The 21,460-nt window shown below is 39.5% G+C and overlaps 1 protein-coding gene across 1 annotated transcript; it reads left to right on the top strand.

The window, feature by feature from the left end:
• Positions 1-488: 488 nt before the first annotated feature.
• On the top strand, positions 489-20,931 carry CFAP221 (cilia and flagella associated protein 221; the record flags this gene model as incomplete). Its single annotated transcript, XM_084289611.1, has 23 exons — positions 489-627; positions 945-1,045; positions 2,544-2,630; positions 2,737-2,832; positions 3,298-3,398; positions 4,459-4,562; positions 6,089-6,248; positions 6,773-6,896; positions 6,973-7,084; positions 7,300-7,405; positions 7,973-8,060; positions 9,792-9,881; positions 11,238-11,333; positions 12,577-12,667; positions 13,570-13,694; positions 14,139-14,219; positions 15,187-15,294; positions 15,439-15,615; positions 17,068-17,226; positions 17,638-17,732; positions 18,245-18,334; positions 18,531-18,647; positions 20,808-20,931. The coding sequence occupies 23 exons, from the start codon at positions 489-491 to the stop codon at positions 20,929-20,931; spliced, it is 2,571 nt and encodes an 856-aa protein (XP_084145737.1).
• Between the last annotated feature and the right edge of the window lie 529 nt (positions 20,932-21,460).

Consider the following 21,460-nt stretch of genomic DNA (forward strand, 5'->3'; position numbering starts at 1 on the left):
GGGTTCAGTGGCCACGTAACATCAGCAGTAGCACAGAACGTGGCGTCCTGAGGAACTGGCTGTTGGCTCTGTTCCACAGTGGACCTAGAGTGGATAATATCAGTAGGAATAATGATGCCAGTCTGCCTGATGACTTGACACTTGGCTCTGTTAAGTGATCGGAAGTTTACTTTCTATTTTTGTCCTCCTTGAGGCATGTTTGGCACTTAGCTGTTTGGTACTTACGCCTGCCAGTTACAGTCCGGAGTGTGAGACAGTAAATCCATTGTTCAGGTAGGGGGGAAGAATTTTAACTGGTCTTGGGATTTGGTTTATTCTGTAATCTACTTTGGGAGGGAACAACAAAAACTCTACTAAATGGTTTTAAGCAGTTTTAGCCAACAGATGTTAGCAGTGTAAGGGAAGGCACTTCTGTCATTATGTTGTTTTTATTTGACCCCAGGTGCTGATGAATTTTAGTAGCCTTCAGACTCCATTTGTGTCCTAACATGGATGTGATTGAATCAGCCTCCACGGAAAACACGATTGCTGAGAAACCCCTCAAGAAGATACCCAGTGTCCTTCTGGACAGCCTAGTGGAGGAACCTAAAAGAAGGCGTGCTGTCCCCCATCACTTGCTGGAATCAAGTACGTTTGTGCTCTCTGACTGTTCCTAAATGACTGACCCTAAAGTTTTGTGGTGGCTTGTGGAAGCCATGAAGAGAGAGATGCCAAGAGATAAAGTGGTGAAAGGATCGTGGATCTGCTTGGGTCATAGATGCCACCTTAACTCTCCACTTAAGAGTCATGCCTGCCTAACAAGAGCCCTGTTTCCTTTTTTGACAATCTCTCTGTAATACATTAGGTGCTACATCAACATACTTGCTAAATGTAAGTAACACTCATCGTGTATGTTTCACCTGCTCTCCTTCCTAATCTCCCTGTCTCACCATCTTTCTTCGTAGAGATTTATTCAGAACGTTACAGGAGCAATGTTGTACAGGCCGAGCCTGCTGTGCTACACTACGGAGGGTATGAAGTTGGAAAACATCACCAACAGACGCTGGTAAGTGTCAGGGCAGGGATCCTCTTGGGGCTTGTAAAAGGATAACAGAAGCCGAGTAGACTGCTTGTGGTCATGAGGCCATTTGCTCTGTGAGTGCTGTAAAGAGCAGCACTTAAAATCAGTGTCCCTGTGGTAACAAAACAGACAAGTGCCATGCTGTTCACATCGCTGCCCTTTACGGTCTCTTTTGTCTTTCTTTTTCCTGTGTCTGTGAGCAGTGTAAGAGTGATGTGTGACTTGCAAGTCACAGATGAAGGACTCATGCTTTAACTCCATGAGGGACTGTTATCAAAGTGTACTTGTCCCATTTCTGTGGCTGTAACTGGGTTCACTGCTGCAAGGACTTTGACAGCACCTCTGGCCTTCCAGGAGCAACATAACCTAAGGAAAGAAAGTCAGGACATGGGTTTGGTTTCCTTGTCTAGTGAATAGTCTGAGTACCTCCTTGTTGATGTGGTGTTTTGAGGAAGAAGTTGGGTGATGGATGGACAAGGTCCACCAGGTGTAATGAAAATAAATAAGGATCACCTCCTTTGACCTGCTGGCAACACTTTGCCTAATGCAACCCAGGTGCTGTTGCTGGCCCACCCAAGGGCAGAAGCACCCTGGTCCTTCAGCTGTATGTCCCCCCTTTGCTCCTTCTTTACCCCAGTTTTTCTTGCTGAGCAGAATGCCACATGGTATGAAATATCCCGTTGGTCAGTCTGAATCAGCTGTCCTCACTCTGTCCCCTCCCAGCTTCTTGGGCACCTCCTCACAATTATCTGAAAGGAGGCTGCAGGAAGGTGCGTGTCGGTCTCTGTTCTCAGGTGACAAGAGATAGGACTTGAGGAAATGGCCTCAAGTTGTGCCGGGGAAGTTTAGATTAGATTTTTAGGAAGAATTTTTTCCCAGAGAGGCTGGTCAGGCATTGGAAGGGGTTGCCCCGGCTAAAGGTAGAGTTGACTTTGTAGTGTTAGGTGAGTGATTGGACATGATGATCTTAAAGGTCTTCTCCAACCTAAATGATTCCATGATGCGGGAGACTTGGCAGGGTGGACGGTCACAGTCCAAAGGTTTGTTACTTTGTGATCTAGAACAAAACCTTATATCAAATCATTTCTGTTGTTTCAGACCCCTGCAAAAGAGAAGTCAATAGATTGTTGCAAAGGAACAAAAAAAATGCTTTTTTGCTTTTTTTGTTCCTAAGCAAAGCAGCATGAGAATTTGATTCAACAGTAGCATCTTCTTTAGTAATTAGTCTCACTGATTTCAGGGGGTTTCATGTAAAAAAATAAGATGCATTGCTTTCTAACTAAGGACTTGTGACTTGGTTCCAAAGCATAAAAACACAGGATGCAAGGTTTAAATAGTTTTCTTTTTAAATTCAGAGCATACTCAGAATTTTTTCCACTGAAGTTGAAATGATTACTTCCACGTTTAATACACCTTCTTGGCTATGTGTTTCCAATTGCCCTCTTATATTGTAACATGTTTTTGGTTTTCTTTTGTTCTGCAGAAGCTGATAAATATTTCCAGTGATGTAATAAACCTTCACATTATACCACCCCAGACAAAGTATTTTCAGATCAAATACAACAAAACTGTAAGTGTCAGAAAGCCTTCGCACCACTGTTTGCATGCAGCACTGTTTCTGTGTGCACACAGGCAGCTTTTACATGTCTTCTATTTTATTTTGTGTCATTTTCTAGCATCGGCTTGTCCCTGGCTTGTCATACATTGTTACTGTTGATTTCTGTCCTGATGAGTGGCGGTATTACTATGACTGCATCCGAATTCATTGTCAGGTGAGTATTGTAAGAAAATATTCTTAAATTTGTAATGGAATGGAACAACTGTTAGGACATGACGATAACGATAAAGTAAAGGCACAGTTAATCACCTACAGCCCCATGTTTTCTCCCATTAAGGCTGGATTTGAGTATTTGGGTTTAAGCATCTATTTTTATTCTCCGTAATATCCCAGAGCTGTGGGTAGACTAATTTTTTTTTTTCTGTTATACTTTGCTGATATATCAATCTTCGTGCCACACTGATGTAATGTCTTGGAGGTGCTCTACGTAGCTACTGAAAGTATGGAAAGACAGATGAATACTACAAGCAAGCAGAATGTCAATGCCATAAGGAGCCACAAGGATGATATTGGATGCATCTCATGCCCACTTACTGACCAACCACTACAAAAGCTTTTACTTTGCATAACATTTATTCATTACAATAAATAAATATTTACCCTCTTCTTTTTTCCGCAGGGAGAAGATACATTGCTTGTTCCTGTGCATGCTTACCCTGCTGTGAATGTTGTGGAATTTCCGTCATTTATAAGTATGTCTGATGTATCAGTTGGTCAGAGGTGAGTTAAAGACGTACATTTGCCCGTTTTTGTGTACATGCATAAAACCTGAAAATCTCATTTTCCTCTATTTGTACATCATAAAGTCCTGGTAACTTTAAGGAAGTCAGCTACCATCTGGACTGCAAAACAGTTCCGTGTATAAACTGTTCCAGACACACCTTCACAGGAAAATGGGTTCTGTACAAACTAAACATATACATAGATGGGAAGGGGTTTCAGCTGGTCTAAATTGGTGCTGATTCACTTCACTTATATGGTAAAGAAGTATGCTAACAGCTGTTTGTAATCTGTCCACTCCCAAGTACTATGTCTTTTTAGCATCAGTAAATCCAAAGTGATTTTTTTGTTCCATTTTTTAACAATTGTGAAAGTGTACAATATTTTCTCAGAAAACAAAAGATTAAGCAGAGTAGAGAACACCATTTTAAACGATGAGAGAAGTTTCCAAGGCAGCTTGAAAAGGTGTGTGCTGAGTACCATCACACAACCAGTGTGAGACACAAAAGGCTTTTATGAAAATCAGGCTGTAGTGTGATGACTTCTGCGATGGATAAAGTCCAGTCATTCTGATGTGCTGGAGTATTCAACGCTTTTGAAGAGTGCACAGAGTCTTCTTTCATCCTCTTCCACAAGGAGAGCTGTGGGATGAGGTGGATTTCTGGTTCTGTACTTATGGTGCTCTGGTTTTGGATTGTTTGTGCTTACTAGATACTGAAGTTTACAAGAATGTAAGTATACGTATAAATAACTTCTGAAAAGGAAATTTGATTTTTTTTTTTCTGTAATCAGATTTTGTAGGGGTTGGAGAAAGTAAGTCAAGACATAAAATACCCAGCAGTCATATCAAGATGTAGGTCTCATTTCCCTATTGAGTGAAAGGTCTGAAGTATTCTGCTGCTTTGGAGCAATGGGAAATGACTATTTTCACATTAATACATAAGCCATCTCTCTGGGACAGATATATTCAGGGCATGTTGTATCTAATACAATTTTCCAGCCTGTAATTGGTGATTGCCTGTAGTTTCATTATTTTTTTTCTTTGTTTCTCCCTTTTCAGTAAGGAGTATGTCATCCCACTGCAGTGCAGCTGCCCAATAGATTTTGAATTCCACATTGATTTTATTCAGTCTCACAGAGCCTTCGCCGTCCAGCCAACATCTGGTAAATTGCATTTATTTAACATTCTAGATGATAAATCTGTATTTATTGAGTGTACTTACTCGTGACAGTGCGCTCAGTGCTGTACAAAAGTGTGTGTAGAAAGATAAAGACTTTGCCTCAGAGTGCTTCTAGGTAAACACAAGCTGACAAATCTTATTTATATGCAGTCTTGTGGCAAATAGCTCTCTGACTGGTGGGTTTCTCCTCTCAATGCCCATCTGTAGATCTCTGCAAAATATGGGATTTCCCAAGCAGTCCTTCCAGTCTTTGCTCTCTGCTGGTGCAGCCTTTGGAAAGGAGAGAGGCAGTAAGGTATAGCCCAGCATTCACCCCTTTATCACACCTTTCCCTAAGGGCTACCTGGCTCCTGCCTCATTAATGAGTTACAGCAGTGGATATTAGATTCTGTCTAGACTTCTGTGTACAGGCTTTACAAGAGACAGGGACTTTTGGCTACACGATAAGCTATTTTCATGCCTAATGCTGTTGAAGGCTCTGTCTTGAGACAGACAACTATTTGCAGGTCAGTTGCTATCATTGTGACATTTGCCAGGTGCCAGCAGAAGCATGTCAGAGACCAGCTGTGCTGACAAAAATGTGTAGGTGAGTGAGACCTGGCTGTGCAATTCACTTAAGCACTCTGGTCAATTCCACACAGATACATAAAGATTTAAATAAGTAAAAACCTTCATAAATCTGTCACTGGCATTTGTGACACTGGAATTTGAATTTTGGTTACTTACACATTGTAATAAAAGTTGCTATTATTCTTCTATATAGAATGACATGAATTTGGCCTGACATGTCAAACTTCCCTTAAGAATTGTTCCCCTTCTTCTGTAATAAAGGTAAAAATGGTTTAGGTTGGACTTTCAGAAAAGGTGGGGTCCTACTTCCCCAGATGAGTTGTTGTGTTTTTGTTTTTTCCCCCCAGAACAAACTCTTCAATTTTGTTACTACCTGTGCAGAAAAGCCAAGGAGTATCAGGACCTGTATCCTGGGATTGCACTGATTTTTAGGGACATGAAGGGAATTTATATAATTTTCGTATGATTTTCAGGGACATTTAGGGATTATTATTTGTTAAAACCATGGAATAGGTAATAAGGAAATAAGATCAAGTAGAAACAACTAATGCACCAAGTCCAGGCAATTCCCCAAACTTGGGAGAATGCAGAGAAATACATCTGTAATGCTTTGTTTGAGAGAGCAGGATGTGCCAGAGAATTGAGACCAGCAGATGTAAATGAAGGACTCTTGCATATAAAAAGCCAGTTGTTTTCACAACAGTACAAAATATTCTTACTGGCAAATTTTTTCTATTGCAAAATATCTCCCACTATTTGGGAACTTTTCATTCTGGAAAGACACTTTGAAACCTGATTTTTTTTTTTTTTTTTTTGAGGCTTACTGCCATCCATTCAAACAGTAATATTGTTTAAAAAATGCAGTCCGGAATCCATTTCAGCATGCTTAAGTGGGCTCACGTTAGATGGATTCTTACTGTTTCTCTTCTCTAATCACAGGAATCATTCCAGGCAATGGGAAAGTGGAAGTAACTGTGAAATATTCCCCACTCGAGTATGGAACAGCACAAATGAAAATGCAGTTGTGGATTTCACAGTTCCGCTCAAAGCCCTATGTATGTGTATTCACAGGAACATCAACACCCCATTTGGGTCTAATGTATGTGTGACTGACTGATCTTTGGATATTTTTGTCCAGTTCTAAAAAGTACATGTGTAATAGGATTTTATGCAATTTTGCTGTAATCATTTTAAGCATTTGTATCTATGGTGACATAAAATGCACTAATGTCATTCAAGTGTTAATACACGTACCTGCTCTCTTATATCTTCTGTTCAGAGTGCACGTCTTCTGTATGACCTAACACTGTCACTGTAACAAAATAAAAATAAAAATAATGATACTAAATAATCTTAAAGAGATATTGAACATCCTCAGTTTGTCTGATCTACCTTATTCTTATTTTTAAGGCCTTGCCAGATACTTTTTTTTTGAGCATTACAGTCTTTTGGGCTGTACCTATTTTTGTGAACTGAAGTTAGCAAGTTTAGAAAGTTTGGTTCCACTCTTAAAATTGTGAAAAGAATTTCTGATCTTCTTTTATATCTAGAAGGGATATATATACTTGTGCTACAATTATATACAGAGTACTTAAAAGAACAATCTTTCCTTCTGACATCTAGAAATGAACTATTTGAAAAACAACAAAGTCGTCCGCGGAGAAAAGCAGTGTCTGCGGGAAAGTCAGTGCAGTGGAGAAAACACCAGTTCAGCCAGCCACGATCCCAGCCTATTCAAAAGGTAAGGGTGTGAAGAGAGAATAATCACAAGTACTTTTCTGGGCTGAAAATCTTTTTCACTTCTGTTTCTTCCTATCTCTTAGGAAATTGAATACCAGAACCTCAGATTCCCCACAGATCTGTCAAATCCGTATGCTGTAGCCACTGTTTTGAATCAGGAACCAGGCAAAATGAAGATTAGGAACTTGAAAGAGGGTAACGTAATTAAGCAGTGTAAACACAATCTTATCAATATTTGTAGGTTTCTCTTGAGAAACTCAACTTCAGAATTGCTGATGTAACACAGTCGTGGTTTCTGTAAGAAATTCACCTTAGCTTTACAGATTGAGTTTAGTTATCACTGTGGGTCTTATTTCCCAATTAAAAATGGGAATGATATGGTATGATATGTCTTTCTGATATTCTTGCAGTCCTTTGCCAAGGCGATGCAGAGATAAAAACAAGACAGATGAAGGAAGCCATATTTGAAAATAAAGTCAAACAAAATATTCAGGAAGAGGAAGCAAATCATCTGAAGTGAGTGTTAATTAACCATATTAAAGACATGGAGTTTTGCTTAGCTGAGGCCTCTGTGAATGATGTATGCAAATTCACTGATGCATAAAGCTGCTATTTCATTTCCTGATGGGCATGTCCTGATCTTAACTTTTACAGTTAAGATACTTTTGTTTTTCTTTCACTTTTTTTCCCTTCTGCCTGAGAGCAATGTGAGTGTACCCAGTGAGGTTATTGATTGTATGATACTTGCATTTAGAAAGAAACCTGCTGAAAACTTTGTTCATCCAATCACATGCATTCCATCCCACCTAAAGGTAAAAGGAGTTTTTGTCACGGTTGTCAATAAATCAAGGCTAAAATGTATAATGGAATGAACAGAATTGCATTTAAACATCAAATGGTGTAAAGCAGAGCACATAATGTGTAAGCATACTGTGGTTTCACTTGCATTTGTCTGAACTGCTCTTATGCTGAATATTATGGGCTCCTAGACACCTTAGTAAGAGGAGAATCAGTCTATCAACCTCTAAATATAACAAATTATATATTAAGTAAAGCATTTTCTTGCCTCTACTGTAAATCCAGGCAAGTTCATAAAGGCAAAGATCCAGTCTCTGTGGAATTTAAAAAAGAGGTTATTGAAAACCGGCAGAGGGAAGAGGAGTGGTACAAGGTAAGCCTTTGCTCATTTTTTTCTATAAATTTAAAGTCAAACTTATACTTTTATTTTACATGCAGTAAAATAAAGTAGAGTAAAGTAGAGGACTGTATCAAGCTCTTTATGTCTTCAGTTTTTCTTAATGCATTGATATAAACCTGTACTAGCTGTACTTGTTTCTACAGTTACATCTTTGTTTCTACAGTTATATCTTTATTATTTCTCTGCATCAATTTTTTGAGGTGATTTTATCTGGGAGGTAGACAGAAAGCTAAGTTATTAATGGAAATGTAAACAGATACCTGTTACAATAGGTATTGCTCAACCTGGTAGATTTCCACCTAGCTACACAGTGCAGCATTGCAGGAATCCTGTCAACATTGTGCCTGCATCCAATGTTCTGTTTATTCTGTACCTCTCAAACAGCTCACAATCAAAGGGCTAAACCCAGTCAGTCTTCTGCAGAGCCACGGGGAGATAATTCAGCAGGTTCTTCTACTGTCACCCTCACTCTTTTTGGCTTCCTCTAGTCACCCCAGACTGCAGGTGGTCTTTTGTAGAGGTGAGAGCTGCAATAGGCAGTGGCATAAAATATCCACCCTTCGTGGCACTGCCTTCAAAGATAGGTTGGGCTTCTCCCTCTTATCCTGCCTCCTGGATATTCAAGTAGATTTTGACATCCTACTGACTTCTAAGGCATTCTTTATGGGAGTCACGTTATTTATAAATAGGTCAAGGCTTAAGTTATACACTAAATTAAGCATGAATTAATTAAACCATTATTTTTGATAGTAAGGGAGGAAATAAGTAACAAAAACAATGATCTAAAATGTGAGATTGGTGTATCATTGAATTAGATGCATATTCACCTTGTCTAGAAATATTTACCTAGTTACCTGTTGGCCACCTTTTGTCTGTGGAGGTTTTGGGGTGATTTCACAGTTGTCCCCATGACTTTCTGGCAGAGGTGTACCTTTGCTTGTGCTGTCCTTGTTGCTTGTTCACCTTGGGTGCCTTTAAGCCTCACAAAGTATTTATTATTCCTCCATCGCTTGTTCAACTGGCCACTGCGTTATACAGCCTGGCACTGGGTGTCCTGGAGACCTTTAATTGGTCTGTCTTTCATTGTCTTAACCAAAACTTCAGTCCATCAAAATCATGTGAATTTCACTCCCCATAATAAAGCCAAGGTTAAAGACATAGTTGTACCCTGGGAATGAAACAATAGGTAAGGAGGAGTGTGGTGGAAGAAGCACTGGTATTCATACAGTATGCCCGAATGCTTTGAGAGAGTCTCAGAAAAGTGAAGTGAAAGCAGTAGTGAACTGTTGCAGACATGAACAGATCAAAGAGCAGGCATCACTGGAAACCATGATGGAGAAGACGTTCACAAAATATAGGAAAACTGCAGGAAACTTTTGTAATGCTGTTACCTGCATAGAGCTGTTCAGGTGCTGACTTCTGTGGTTGGTTTTGTAATCTCTTACTGGTTCTGCCTATGCAAAGCAATCTGTGTTTCATTAGGGCAGGGATCAGATTGAAACTCAGACCTAAAAGAACACTATTTTACTTTGTGACTTCCTAAAGGGTTGCAATGATCACTCCCTAGAAGGGGGTGAAGTCTGTTTTGTAACATACCTCCAGAATAGGTACATTGTAAGTGAATTTCTGCTAATCATAAATAAGGAAAAAAAAATCACTAAATGCTTTGAACTAATGAGATTGTTCTTCCTGGTGACAAATTAGATTCAAAGAGGAGAACCTATCATAGAAAAGGAGTTTCAAAGAAAGGAAGTGGAAACTTCTTCCAGACGTGTTATCCGGACTGTTGAGCAGGTTTGTTTATATGTTGTTATCACCCACTAAGCTAACAACCAAACATAACTATTTGTCACTGAATGTTTTTCCTCCTAATGTGGCCATTTCTGTATCAGTGTCATACTTCTTGTTTTACTACACTAGAACCAGCAATGAGCTGCATGCACAACTCGTCTTCTGATGTTCTGACCTTCTAATATGAAAGACAAGTGGAAATGTACAGGCCTAACCTGAGATTCATATTGCTTGTTCCTGAAAGCTCTCTCAGGAGCAGCTTTCTCATGCCTAAATGTTAGATTAAGTAAATCACAAGGCTTGCAAACTTTACCTTGCAGGTCTGATTGACAGGAACCTTTCTGGTAATTAGGGTTTTTGTCTTTCTGTGTGGTGTGAGGTAATTCCCAGGATCCATTTCCTAGGATTATTGGAAGCTTTGTTTAATAAATAGTCTGCTACTGAAGGAACATTGGCTGTTAGCAACACAAAGGATCCTTGCTGCTTTCTTCTTGAACATCATAGCTGTGGTAGTTGGTCTTTTCCTGTACTTTTGTGCCTGTTCTGAAGCGTTGAATATCGTATGGTGGGTGTGGCATGGGGCTGTGTGGAGTTGGTTCTGAGGACCTTCCTAACCTATATTTTGGTTGAATGGCTGCCCTCCTGTGAAGAACTGTACCATGGTTCCTTCTAGTGCTACATTTTTCTATCACATCAGTTTAAAACTGGAGAGATCAATGCAGCAAGAAAGATTTACTTGTGTTCAAAGAGCATTCAGACAATTCAAGTCATTAAATATAGGGACATTGCCCCCCTCTCAAGTATGTCCAAAGCCAGAGATCATTAGATGTTGGGAGTTTATTCTGGGGAATTATCACTGCAAGTTTACCCTGGTCTTTCACCCTGTTGTAGGTCTAAGCTGTCAGCTGCTATTGGAGAGAGGATACTGAATTTTCTGAGTCTCTGGTTTGAGCCCTTACAGTTATTCCAACTTCACATCTGTGCAAGCTGAAGTGTGCACTCAGCAGAGACCTGGTCCATTCTCCCCACTGACTGCCCACATATTGGACTTCTGCCATAGTATGTGGCTGCCATTTACTTATGGATGCAGACCATGCAGCATTACCTCTCCATTTCCCATATTGCATCTGCAGATTTTTGGTGATGACCTCCCATTAAGCCCTACAGAGAAGACTTCTGTTTAAATGCCAGTAGGGTGACATGGACATGGAATGAAATAATTCAACTTCAACATTTTTACTTGATTTAATTTTAGTGTTGGGAAATAACTCAGGGATTCTGACCGAGGAATAGCTTGGGCTGGAGAAAATTCCACCATTGACTAGTTTTAAAACTACTCTTTTTTTTAATACCATGCAGCATCCAAATGTCCATCCCACATTCAACTTGCTCCGTAACGACCCCTGGGACAACAGAAACAGGATGTTGAGGAAATTCCAACAAGCAGCATACAAGGTAATGTGAACAACTAGAATGCAGTGTGATGGTATGTCACCTTGGAAGCAGCACAAAAGAACATGCAAACTAGCACGTAACAGTCTTCACAGCTAGCCAGGGATTTGACAGTTTGATAAATGTGTCCCTGCTTCACCAGGAATTAAGGATCTGGAGTAAATTTATTTAAACAATCAATACTAAGCAAATGTAGAAGAACTTAGTGTTTTTTTTAATGCACAAAATACTTTTGAATGAACAGATTTAAAAATGCATATAGAATATGATGTTCAATTTTGGGACCCTAGTACAAGAAAGATGAGGGGAACATGGGAAACGATGGACACAAATTCCAGTAAGAGAGCTATAGTCTGTGTGTAAGGAGAGCCTTTTTCATTATGAGGACAATTGTTGGATTGCCCAGAGTCTGTGCAGTCTACATCCCTTAATGCTTTCGAGACCAGACTGAATAAAGCCCTGAGCAACCTGGTCTGATCTCACAGCTGACCTTGCCTGGAGCAGGAGATTGAACTGGAGGTCTCCTAAGATCCTTCTCAGCCTGGAAGTTAAAGACTAAATCTATAAAATCACTTGTTCCATTGAGTTTAAGTATTAACTTGCATTTCTACTGTTCATCTCTAAGTAAATATAAATGCAGTAAGCAATACATAACCTTCCTTCTTTCCCAGTGCCCACTTCAGGTGTTCTTCTCAAATCTATTCTTTACCACAGCCCCCAGTATTAGGCTCCACACAAATGCTTTGAGATGAAATGTGTATTGCACAAATAAGGTGGCGGCTAAATGCTTCCTTCTGGTATTTGAACCTAGGACTCCTCAGTGTTACCCTGTGATAAATAGCATTAGGCAGATCTCACAGTGAGTGTTACTAAGTATTCTCTTTCACAGAGCCATAAGTATTCATATGGCCATGGTCAGCTGACTGTTTACCTGTTGTTAAATCTATATATGCCAGTAGACACAGCTGAAGGATTAAGATCTAGTGAAAAAGTCTAATTAAACTGTAAGGCTAAACAAACGGCTGATCTGTTTTCTATGTGTAGTGTCACCGGAGTTGAAATCCATTCAAAATCTTTCCTTCCTGATTTTATCCCTTCTGAACAGAAAACTATAGCAAAATTCCTGAAATAGATGTCTGAGTGAGATTTGTAGAATAAATACTGTTGTATGTCTATTTCTATGACTCTAAATGTTAGAATGTTAAACTTACTATTAAACTTTAAAAATTTAAAATCATTCATTCAGATTGTGATTCAGAGTCGACTAAATCGTTTACTGCATCTGTTCCGTGGGCTAACAAGAGAAGCCAGAGTAGTGGAGGAAGGCTCTGCATCTGGTAAGGAGCAGAAGAACAAGTTGATAGTCTGGCAATGAATTATTGATAATTCAGGTTGTACTGTGGCTTGTCAGGTGCGTGCCTATATATGATAGTTACATAAAGAAAGAGTCCCTACAAAGGAGTCTACAAGCAAAAAAGAAGTGTGACAAGGTGGACATGGCTGTAGTCAAAATACATCTATTTTTCAGACATTATCTACCATATTTTAAAAATGTGATTCTCTTCTTAGGAGCCTTGCAACTTAGTGACTTAGTGGGCAGCTACTTACAGGGCTGAGAAACAACAGGGAAAGGGCAGGTGGGATTATATGAGAAACAGACGAGTAAGTAATCAGATCAGATGGAACCCAAGCAGTTAGATAAAGTGTGAAAAAGGCAAGATATCTGAATTCAGTGAAATGAGACAGAAAGAACTGTGAGATACACAGCCAAGTGGCCAGTACTGGGTTGAGTGTCCCTCCTCATTTTCTCACACAAGTGCTTTCAAGCAACCACTTTTCTTTATGTTGTAATGACAGTGCTGGCCTGGAAAAGTCACTTGTTCTTTAACAATTACGGAACATAACTAGCCTTGGATGTGTGTCACAGTTGGCTACCCTACAGACAGAAGAGGATTCGTGTTTCTTATTTCACACCACCTCATACACATGCAGTTTGACAACTTTCCATATCAGGCCTTCTGCCTGTGCAAGTGGGTGCTCTTTATTTCCCAGTATGCTGTCTTGTAGATGGGGTAGTTTAAAAAATTTAGAAAATAGTACCTTACTTTCCATATTAAAATGAACTGACACATCCTGTGTAAGGAAGATGTTAAATATGTTTTGTGTCTTGATTCTATTTTTGAAGCAGTGAATCAAGTTACATTACAAAATCTTAGTATTTGTTTTCCATTCTTGACAGCAAACAGGTGTTTCAGCAAAACAGAGAGTGAAGAACATAAGGGCATTTCTTCCAGCATATCTGAAGATCGCATATTACCTTTTGAATTCCCCTTCTACAGTTCCCTTGAACTGTGCCGTGATTTGGTAGGTATAGTAATTAAAATGGTGGCCAACAGTAAAGATAAAATGTTGTTGAAGGCATTGGCCCCGGAACCCATATTGTTTTTTTTTATACTTTACAACGTGACCGGTGTTCTGGAGTTCCAACAAATTAATTCAGGACTTCAGGTTTATTGAGAGTGCTACTAAGCACTTAAAAAGCAGTTAAAAGTTTGCATTCTCTTGATTACGTTCTAAAATTATGTGTAATACATTAATGACCAAAGTTAGTTAAAATCCATGATTTTGCACAGGAAAATAAATAAAAAAGTGACTGAAATGCTAAAGTCCTAGAAAAGACTGGAAAAATATTAAAATGTTTGCGTAATTATTTCTATATCTTTTCAAGTAGCCATGCTAATGGATTGCTGCCAATGCAAAACAAAATGCCCACCATATTACTGGGTTTTAAATAGTGTATTCTTTCAGGAACCTGATGCTCTTGGCCTCGTTCCTATCAAACCTGTAGATGTGAAAATCAGACACGTTATTCCCTTCTATGACTTGAAGGTGAGTCAGTACAGCTCCCTCAGCTATATCATGTTTCTTTCCACAGTCCAGTTAAACATTTTGTGCCTTATTCAGTGGCCCCAGTGTGCAGCCCACTAGAAATGTTGTTTTAATAAGGCTGTGTGATTAGCATGCTTTTATTAAAAACAAATCTCACCAGTTTCTGTAAGTAGCAAGCCTGTAGTCAGCAGTTCTCCTCTCTTCAGACACAGATGAATTGTCTCAGCTGCAAATATTATGTCTCAAGCAACAAGATGCATCTCTGAATGAGGATACTGCAAGCCCTGTGTGACACACAGCTTTTCCTTTGATTTTAGAGAGCAAAAATACCATCAATTGTTAGTGTCCTTTTTAGAAAGTAATTTGAATTTTCTTTGTATTTGGGGTCTAGTTTTGTATGCTCAGTTCCTGCATTCCTACTTAGGAAATGGAAACATCTTCTCCTTGAAATACATAGTGCTATTTTTTCAACTTATATGTACAGATCTTTTTCTTCTCCTGACCTCTGAAGACATTCCTCTCAAATTTTTGAATAGCAAAAGATCACATTCAGCACTCGATCAAAGCAAAAATATTTCCTCAGGTTCAAATCAATGCAGGTTTTGGCTCAATTATTTTCTCTTCTTTTTTTTTTTTTTTTTCACGTGGTATAACAATCTTTTTGTTAGTGTCTTTGCTTCATCTGCCAGTGTTAATTTTAATACTTAATAAAACCTTTCTCAACCCCATTAAGTTTAGTATACTTGATTTAAAAAACAAAAACAACCTTTTAAATCCATGATCTTTCACAGAAAAGCAAGAATTAACTTTCTTTATATACTCATTCAGCTTGTCCTTGTAAACTTCTCAAAGTTTTGATCATATACTACATTCCAGAATAGCAATCAAAGTATCCTTTACCAATGAGATGTGATATGTCTGTGATTATCGTCATCTCCTGCAGTGTGTCTTTTTCCTTTGCACTTAGGTTCCTCAGCATTTCAGGATTATGGGTTATCAGCCATTTTGTACACACCATGCAGCCACAAGTTACAAACCTCGAAAACTTTGCCGGCCGCTGAGGCAGGGAGCCCAGGTAACAAGTAATCTCAAATACAGACTCCCTTTGCTGAAGTCACTCCCACCCCTACATTTCTGCAATTATTTGATTAATTCTTTCCCAACACTTTATAACAAAAGGATTGCTACACTCTGAAAACCTTTGTCTGTGTTTTTCAAGGATGAGTTGGTTCAAGTAGTTCCTTCTCCTGAGGGGCAACTTAACCTGGTCTCCCACAGGATGGATTTTGACAAACCACCCCCAGAAGAAGTGGCAGAAAGAAATGTCAGCCTCCTAAACCTGGTTCCTCCCCAAGCTTTAGTCTACCCTACAGAGAGCAACCCACTTCGCATTTTTGTAAGTAGAAGTAGCTTGAACAAAGAACCTAAGAAAGGAAGGGAAAGGACGTTTATTGGTGGGCAGTTCTGTTACTCAGATTGGTATACAAAACTATCTTCCAGAGCGTGAATAATCCTTCAAGTTGCAAGCCTTGGTAGGTAGGAGCCACAGAGCTCATCTCACAGAGAGGGACACTGTTCCACTTTAAGGTGGAATTTGGATCAGTTTAGCAGAGGGATAATAAGGCAAATTTGCCAGTGATGGCAGAGAACTGGAGTCTTCCCTTTCAGTCCCATGCTCCACAAATTCTCACTGATTCCAGGATTCCCTGAAACACCTTGGGGCCCCTCCCTTCTTGATTTGTTTCCCTGGTTGCATGGTAGGGAAAAAAAAAGCCGCAGACTTGGCATCTCAGTCCTTCTATAACCTTATGCTCTTACCCAGGTAAGGAGGACAGGTACAGTCTCTTCTTCAGCTGGGGAACTGCACTTCTGCCTAATCCTGAAGTAGAGTGAGGAAAGTGAAGTCAAGCTCTTTGCTCACATTGCATCCTGCTGCCTTAGAGTTTCCAGTAGTTCTCATTACATCCCAAGCCACATTTCCTAGTTACTAGGCACAGGGATTCAAAAAATCACAACCAGGTTCACTGGAAGACTTTCAGTTATTTAATTTTCATGTAGATTGTGCTACTTGGCACCAACTATAGAAGGTATTTCCCACACAGTGCAGCACAGCCTGGAGGTCCTTTAGTGACTCTGAGCCCGCAGAGACAGCTTTTAGCTCAGTGAAGTGCTGTGTGTGGGCACAGGCAGTGTCTCCATGCCAGCATGGCACAGGGCCTGAGTTGGGTGGCTCAGTCTGTCAGCATTAGTTAGCTGAAATGGCCCAGAGCCCAGTGTGCCACGCTGGTGGTCTTGGCACAACGTACACAGTATAGACTTGTCCCCACTGCACAGGGCTAGGACTCTGGTGGATTTACTGATGAGATCCTCTGTGCATCTCTTTCATCCCTCTGTCGTGTCAGTGTAAGAGGCAGGCACAACCTGACAACCTGATTCCATGCTACACAGCACTAAACTGAAGGCAAAAACAAGTGCTAGCACAGTGAAATAGATGATAAAATGCTCACAGACTTCCACCGCAGCAAGGCCAGTTCACTTTCTTGGTTTCTGAACTGTTCAGAGAAACACCATTGGATTTTGGAGGGATCAGGCAAAAGTTTTTTTCTTCTATACTTGCAAACAACACTTAAATTACAGTATTTTGGACAGCAGAGAGCATGGATATGCCAGGCAGATTATGGGTCTGCAATGTGGGGAGAGTCAGGAGATGAAGGGTTATGCTGAACAAGAGTCATAATGAGACAAATGTGTGAGTTTGGGGAGAATATGTTAACTGTAAGGCCTGAATTTTCATCAATTCTTTGTGGTGCTCAGAATGATTTTCTAAAATAATCTCTTTTGTTTTTAGAACCCCACTCCAGGATTATTTCCAGTTTTACCTCCTTTAGCTTATTCTGAAACAAATATTGAATATCATCTCTGTCCTCTTCCAAAATACACCTTTACCAAGGAATGCCCCAAAGGATCCAGTATTCCAGTCACACAAAAGAAATTTCTGCATCACAAGGTATGGCCTTTTGGGTTTATTGTATGAGTACCTGCCTTGGGTGTGTTCTTGCTGAGAGTTTGCTCCAGGGATTTATGAGGGAAAATGAAGAGTCGTCCTAGATAGAAACACTTTCAAATAAAAATTATGTAGGCACCTAAATAACCAGTACGTGGGTCAGAATAACCTGTTATTAGGCTTTGTCTGTATCTTTTTTTTTTTGATCTCTGAAGTATTTCTCTGCTCTTTCCATTTTAAATGTCTGTTGTATTTTCATGACCTTGCAGTGGAGGAAGCATCATTTAAACATGGAGAACTGCAGCTCTCCAGATTCAATTCTTAACCAAGAAATCAGATGCTCTGTCCTGCAAGTTTCTCTCCCCACTGCATTATGTGTTAGATATCTGAAAGTTGTAGCACTTATAATTTCAGGAAGTGATTTGTGGAGTGATGGAGTGGAGAGAATTCTTACCAGTGGTGTATTCCATCTTTTCAAACACTCCCACGTTGGCAAATACAATATGTAGGTAAGAAATTGAATAGACAGTGCCTCTAACCTGTGCATCTTTCTGCTGTCTTTAACTACATGACCAATAATTAGTCCTACAGGTAATTCTGGGCATATGGGTGGAATTATTTACTTCTCACCAATCCAAAATCACTCTCCTTGGAGGGTGAGTTAAGAACAATATTGCTAGAGGAAATACCTAGTCCTGGAAAGGAAGTTTTACTCTAGACTTCTAGTGACATCTGCCCTGAATGCATTTTGCTTCAGTGCCAGAAGACTCTGGGAGGTACAAACTCTGTCCAGCAGACGTATGAATAGCGAAATGTTTAATATGTGGACACCTGCACCAGTGGTAGCCAGCATCTCTCAGGCTCATGTTCCTCCATACCACATTAGTTTCTGATCTTTTTTCCAGGAATATTTAAAATTACATGATCTTCTCTGTAACAATAGCTACTAGTGTGAAGCTTCATAATGTAACTATTGACTGCAGTTACTCCCTGCTCATTTTAAATTCCATTTCCATCACAGGGATCCTTACAGTTTAGATATGCTTCCAAGAGATGTACCACCAGTGCTGTATGACTTGCCTGAAAGAGACAGAGAGAACATAATTGACCAGTAAGTTTCTTCTTTTGTGTTCAGTGTGATTTGATTAAATCTTAAATGCTTGTATGGATGTGTCTGAACATCTGAGAGATTCTCCAAGGCAAGAGCACAAAGTCGTGCTTGCATAAGATATATTTCTGGGTTTGTTGACTTAAAAAATAATTTTAAAAGGATAAAACCTGATCATTCTTAATCTTACTGATTTTAGTGAGACAGATGAAACTGAGTTCAAAGTGATTCTTACTCCAGAAATGTTGAGAGCTGAATTTCCACAAATTGGGCAAGCGTTCACAGAAGGCAAAATGAAATCATTAAAAGAAGAAAGGTAAGTGTAATATGAAATTAGGGGAGAGGAATGGGAAGGAATCTGAAGAGAAGCATCTCCATCAGAATTATGTAGAAAGTCATATGGAGATGCTCCAGGGGCTCCATCATTGCATCAGATGCAGATCTGGCACTTCAAGCAAAGCAGAAGTCTCACGTATTATATTTTGTGCTGCAGATATGATCTCTGGATTGGACTTAAAACAGCTGTGAATGTTAGCCTGGATGTCTCTGACTTCAGTTTTATCAGTATCATCTCGCATCAGAGGCAGTCCCCTTGCCTTCAGAGCTATTCAGTGTTCCGGGACCAGTGGCTTTCCAGTGACCCTTTTGGTTAGATTTTTAGTGATGCTGGTAGTGGTGAATAAAATCAGCATTGGCTGGTGATTACCACCATGGTTTTAGAAGAGCATGAAAGGCTGCCCAGCAGTTCTGTGGGGCTGGAAGTAGAAGTAGGTGCTCTGTGTGAAGCTTGGAGGTACGTGATGTCACAGGAAGGATGCAGGGAGGTATCAGCTGGTAGGTGGAACGCTGAAGACAATGGACTTGAGCAGTAGGCAATATGGGTGACATAAGTGATTGCAGAAGAACACAGGAGAACGCGCTGAGTTCTAACCCAGTGTTTTCCCAGGTATCTCGTGTGGCTTTGAACACATGAATTAACCTTTCTGTTCAACAGTTGCCATCTCTTTAAAGTGATAATGATGATGATTAGACACCTAGCTAGTCAGGTTGTGTATAATAGCCTGAAATTCTCAGAGCCACCAAGAGACTTATACGTCTTTTTATTTAATTTTAGAGGGAAATGACTGATGTTCAAATTTTCTGCAACTCTATCATTCATTAAACTTTAAAACAGTGCTGAGTATTATGAGGTCTCTGACAAAACATTGATTGCGGTATTGTGATTATTACAGCATTGATTGAAAATAATTTGCTGTACAAACATGTGTCTGACTCAGCATTGCTCTTGTCATTTTATGACACCCTGCTTGTCAAAATGTGAGGATTTGGAGTAGCTCATGTAACTAAAGTCACTTTTCTTCACAGTTGTACAGTGTTGGATGGTGCTTTTTCTAGGTAAATAGCTTTATAACCATAAGTTTAATTCTTTTGATGTTTTCTTCAAAGTTGAAAATATTTTTCTATATTAAACACTTGTAGGTATCTATATTTCAAGCGTTCATTGCAGTTTGTTTTACCTAACTCCAAATCATCTCCTTTAGTTGATGTTCTTAATAACTCCAGTTATGGAGCATATGTTACATCTAATAGGACATATGTGCACCACCTCATGTGCTTTCTGGTGTCATTGTTACTGTTTTCTACTAGCATGATTACACCTCCGTGTATGTAAATAGTGTCCATGTTCTACTTTTAGAAAACAAAGTTATGATCTGATAGCAAAAATAAAAGAATTTGTAAGAAAAGTGCAATTCTACTTAAGGATGGGACTCTGGAAGTAGCTCAAAGGTTAAAATAAACTCCAGCCTAATAAAAGTTGGCTGTACTGGTGTCTGAGAATGGCCACTAGAGAACAGAAGGTGGCCCTGGGAAGGGACAGATGGGATATTTATATGGAATCAGCCTCCAAGCCCTGATTCCCAATAGGACTGAGGACATGAGGAAGAAGAAAAACTTTTAGCAGGTTTGGGTTGGTCTACTTTCAGTTTCTGCTGCTAACTAAATTTGTTGAAAGCTTCACTATTTGTTTGGCCTTTTAAAGTGAGAAACAAAAATCTATTAGCAAACAGTGAAGTCCAAATCCTTTCTTTTGTCACTGAAGGTTCTTCTTTTTTACTGTTTAATTGGATGACATCTTACTGCTCCTCCACAGCAGTTTCTGCATTTTATCCTTGACAAATCAGTTTTTCACGTGGATTCTATTGTTCTAGCCATTACAGCATATGTTTCTTCACAGATAAAATGTAGAAACTCAGCCTAGTATGTGTTTACCTATCAGACAGTTAACTTTCCTAAATGACCAAGCCAAAAGTGAATGTTCTTTTCAGTTTCACTTGCTTTCCAGTTCTGCATAAATAATGGAATATCTTCTGTGGTCACTATAAAAGAGAAATTGTGTCTCTTCCTTTGTTTTTGTCAGCACTAAGTAGCTTCCCTGGCTATTTTAAGTACAAATGATCTTTTAAACTTCTTGCAGAGACACACAACACCATCCAGATGAGCATTTTCAACCTCAAAACAACAGGCTCAGAGAGAAGGTTCAAAAACACGTGGAGAAGATGAGGATGAAAGCACATAATAAAACCCTTATTCTGGATTAAGAATAATTTTATAAAGGTCGTGGTTTGGTACTGCTTATCCTGTTAACGAATGAGGCCTCTTGTATCACAGCTACTGCGTGTACTGTGTGCTACACTGCGTGTTCGGTGAGGTCACCTGCTTCTTATGCAAAGAGAAGAGAGCCACCAGCAATGTCACCTCTGTTAAGGACTCTGCGAGTGCCCATTACCCGAAAAACAGTCATTGCTCCAATGAGAATCCTCAGCCATGTGCCTGCTACCTTTGTGCTGGTGTGAAAGATCAGAAAACCCCAGTACTACTTTGTAAATAGTTTGGTAATTAATTTACAGTCCATCACTTTCAAATAAAAAGTGAGAAGTCCCGATGACCAAATTCTTCACCTTTTTTTTGGTTGGTTGGTGTTTTCTTTTTTGTTGTTGTTGTTTTGCTTTGTTTGTTTGTTGTGGCTTGTCCTTGAATTTTTGCAGGTAAGTCATTACATTTCAGTCTTGACTGTAAATCATACAATTGAAATCTTTAATGAAAGGGAGGACCTGAACACTGTTTCTG

The sequence above is a fragment of the Netta rufina genome (assembly GCF_964035555.1).
Source record: "Netta rufina genome assembly, chromosome: 6".
NCBI classification, from domain to species: domain Eukaryota; kingdom Metazoa; phylum Chordata; class Aves; order Anseriformes; family Anatidae; genus Netta; species Netta rufina.